Source organism: Phasianus colchicus, chromosome 29, assembly GCF_987193195.1.
Source record: "Phasianus colchicus chromosome 29, bPhaCol1.hap1.1, whole genome shotgun sequence".
Taxonomy (NCBI): Eukaryota; Metazoa; Chordata; class Aves; order Galliformes; family Phasianidae; genus Phasianus; species Phasianus colchicus.
In genome coordinates this window covers 2447078-2449389 of record NC_143464.1, presented here as the reverse complement: position 1 = coordinate 2449389, position 2312 = coordinate 2447078, and the positions used below count along the sequence as shown (strand labels likewise).

The 2312-nt window shown below is 47.2% G+C and overlaps 1 protein-coding gene across 1 annotated transcript; it reads left to right on the top strand.

Moving 5' to 3' along the window:
* Nucleotides 1-379: 379 nt before the first annotated feature.
* Nucleotides 380-1336, top strand: LOC149914582 (olfactory receptor 14J1-like). The gene has a single exon (XM_090126437.1). It carries the CDS (start codon nt 380-382, stop codon nt 1334-1336), a length of 957 nt encoding a protein of 318 aa, XP_089982563.1.
* The last annotated feature ends 976 nt before the right edge of the window (nt 1337-2312 follow it).

Below are 2312 nucleotides of genomic sequence, written 5' to 3'. Positions count from 1 at the left end.
ATGAATAATGCTCTTATCCTGAAAACAGACAGCTTTCTCTAACAGAAATTTAAGTGCAGAAAAGAGGTAGGGATGGGCACTGTGATTGCAGAAAGCATAAAGATATGAGGGATGGAAATTGATTGTAAGAGGAAATTATCTAGGAAGCTGAGATATGATTAGGAAATGAGAGGAAAGTAAGAGCTCTTTCAGCTTCTACTTCTTAAGGTACACTAAAGCTCATGCAAGTAAATTGAAGTTATGGAGTTAAATGAACATTTTTCAAAGAGAAAGAAACAGTTCTATAGTATAGCAGGAGGAGGAGAGTGTCTGCAAGTTATCTTGACTTCTGTCATTATTTTCTGCACTCCGCACAGGACTCCATGCCCAGGAACTGCAGATGCCCAACAGCAGCTCCATCAGCGAGTTCCTCCTGCTGGCGTTGGCAGACACGCGGCAGCTGCAGCTCCTGCACTTCTGGCTCTTGCTGGGCATCTACCTGGCTGCCCTCCTGGGCAACGGCCTCATCAGCACAGCCGTAGCCTGCCACCACCGCCTGCACACCCCCATGTACTTCTTCCTCCTCAACCTCGCCCTCCTCGACCTGGGCTGCATCTCCACCACTCTCCCCAAAGCCATGGCCAATGCCCTCTGGGACACCAGGCACATCTCCTACTCAGGATGTGCTGCACAGGTCTTTTTCTTTCTCTTCTTCATCTCAGCAGAGTATTCTCTTCTCACCATCATGTCCTATGACCGCTACGTTGCCATCTGCAAGCCCCTGCACTACGGGACCTTGATGGACAGCAGAGCTTGTGCCACCATGGCAGCAGCTGCCTGGGGCACTGGGGCTCTCAATGCTTTGCTGCACACTGCCAATACATTTTCACTGCCTCTCTGCCAAGGCTATGCTGTGGATCAGTTCTTCTGTGAAATCCCTCAGATCCTCAAGCTCTCATGCTCACACTTCTACTTCAGGGAATTCGGGTTTCTCCTTGTTAGTTTCTGTTTAGCCTTCGGGTGCTTTGTTTTCATTGTGCTGTCCTATGTGCAGATTTTCATGTCCGTGCTGAGGATGCCCTCTGAGCAGGGACGGCACAAAGCCTTCTCCACGTGCCTCCCTCACCTGGCCGTGGTCTCCCTGTTTCTCAGCACAGGCATGGTTGCCTATTTGAAACCACCCTCCATCTCTTCCCCATCCCTGGACCTGGTGCTGTCATTTCTGTACTCGGTGGTGCCTCCAGCAGTGAACCCCCTCATCTATAGCATGAGGAACCAGGAGATCAAGGATGCTCTTCGGAAACTGATGACCAATTGCGTTTCGAAAGCAGTGAACTGCCCACATTTTTCTACCTAAGCATTGTAATGCAGATTTTAACGGAATACAACTGCCTTTTTTTTTTGGTTTGTATATTCATCTGCTAAGTGTAATTTATTGAAAGTTTTTTTGTGTGTGTTTTATGTATTCTAATGTTTTTTGCTGAAACAAACTATCCACATCAAGTACTACTCAGTTTGTACCTATTCAGTGTTGCCCAGACACGCTGTACATGAGTGACCAGCATTTCTGTGAAGTTTAATAAAACAAAGGACAGGTAATGGCTTCATTTGTCTTCCTTCCTATGAAACATTTCTGGAGCTGCTGGCGTAAACTGTTCTCAGAAGCCCAAAATCCTGCAGGAAGCATACAACTGTTAATCAAACTGTGCATGAAAATGCACAATGTTGTGCTAAGAGACAGAATTCAGTGGTGTGGTGGTGGTGTGTTGAGCTGAAACTCAATCCCATTGACCCTTAGCATTGCAGCTCCTGTGGCTTGGTGACAGTGCTGCTCTGTGGCTGCAAACACAAGCAATGACACGCAGTGGGCACTTCTGTCACACAGACTGTTTCCACCACAGCAAGTCTCCTGTTAATGGAGATCTCCTCATGGCAGTGCCTGAAGGCTCCGGGCTTCTTTAAAAGTTGCTGCCAAGAACATTCCCAAGGAACGGACTGCACAGATTCCCACATTTACTCTCCCACTCATTCTAAAACCAAGCTTTAGTTGCTAGCATTAAAATGTTATATTTAACGCTAGCCCAAACTGCAGCCCAAAACAAAACACCTATCTGTAATGCTTACCTGTACCCTAACACTGTCCTGAAAACCTTAGCAGAACACCAAACTCTCTCACTAAATCTTTGCATAATCTATGCCCCACAAGGTGACTTTTAACCCTTAATCCCTATCCTGAACACCCAACACCCACAGAGCCTGCTCCTGCGCTCTGCCCTCCTCACCTTCAACCCTTCCCCTAACCCTAAACTTTGGGTACTTGGTTATGCAGGGCA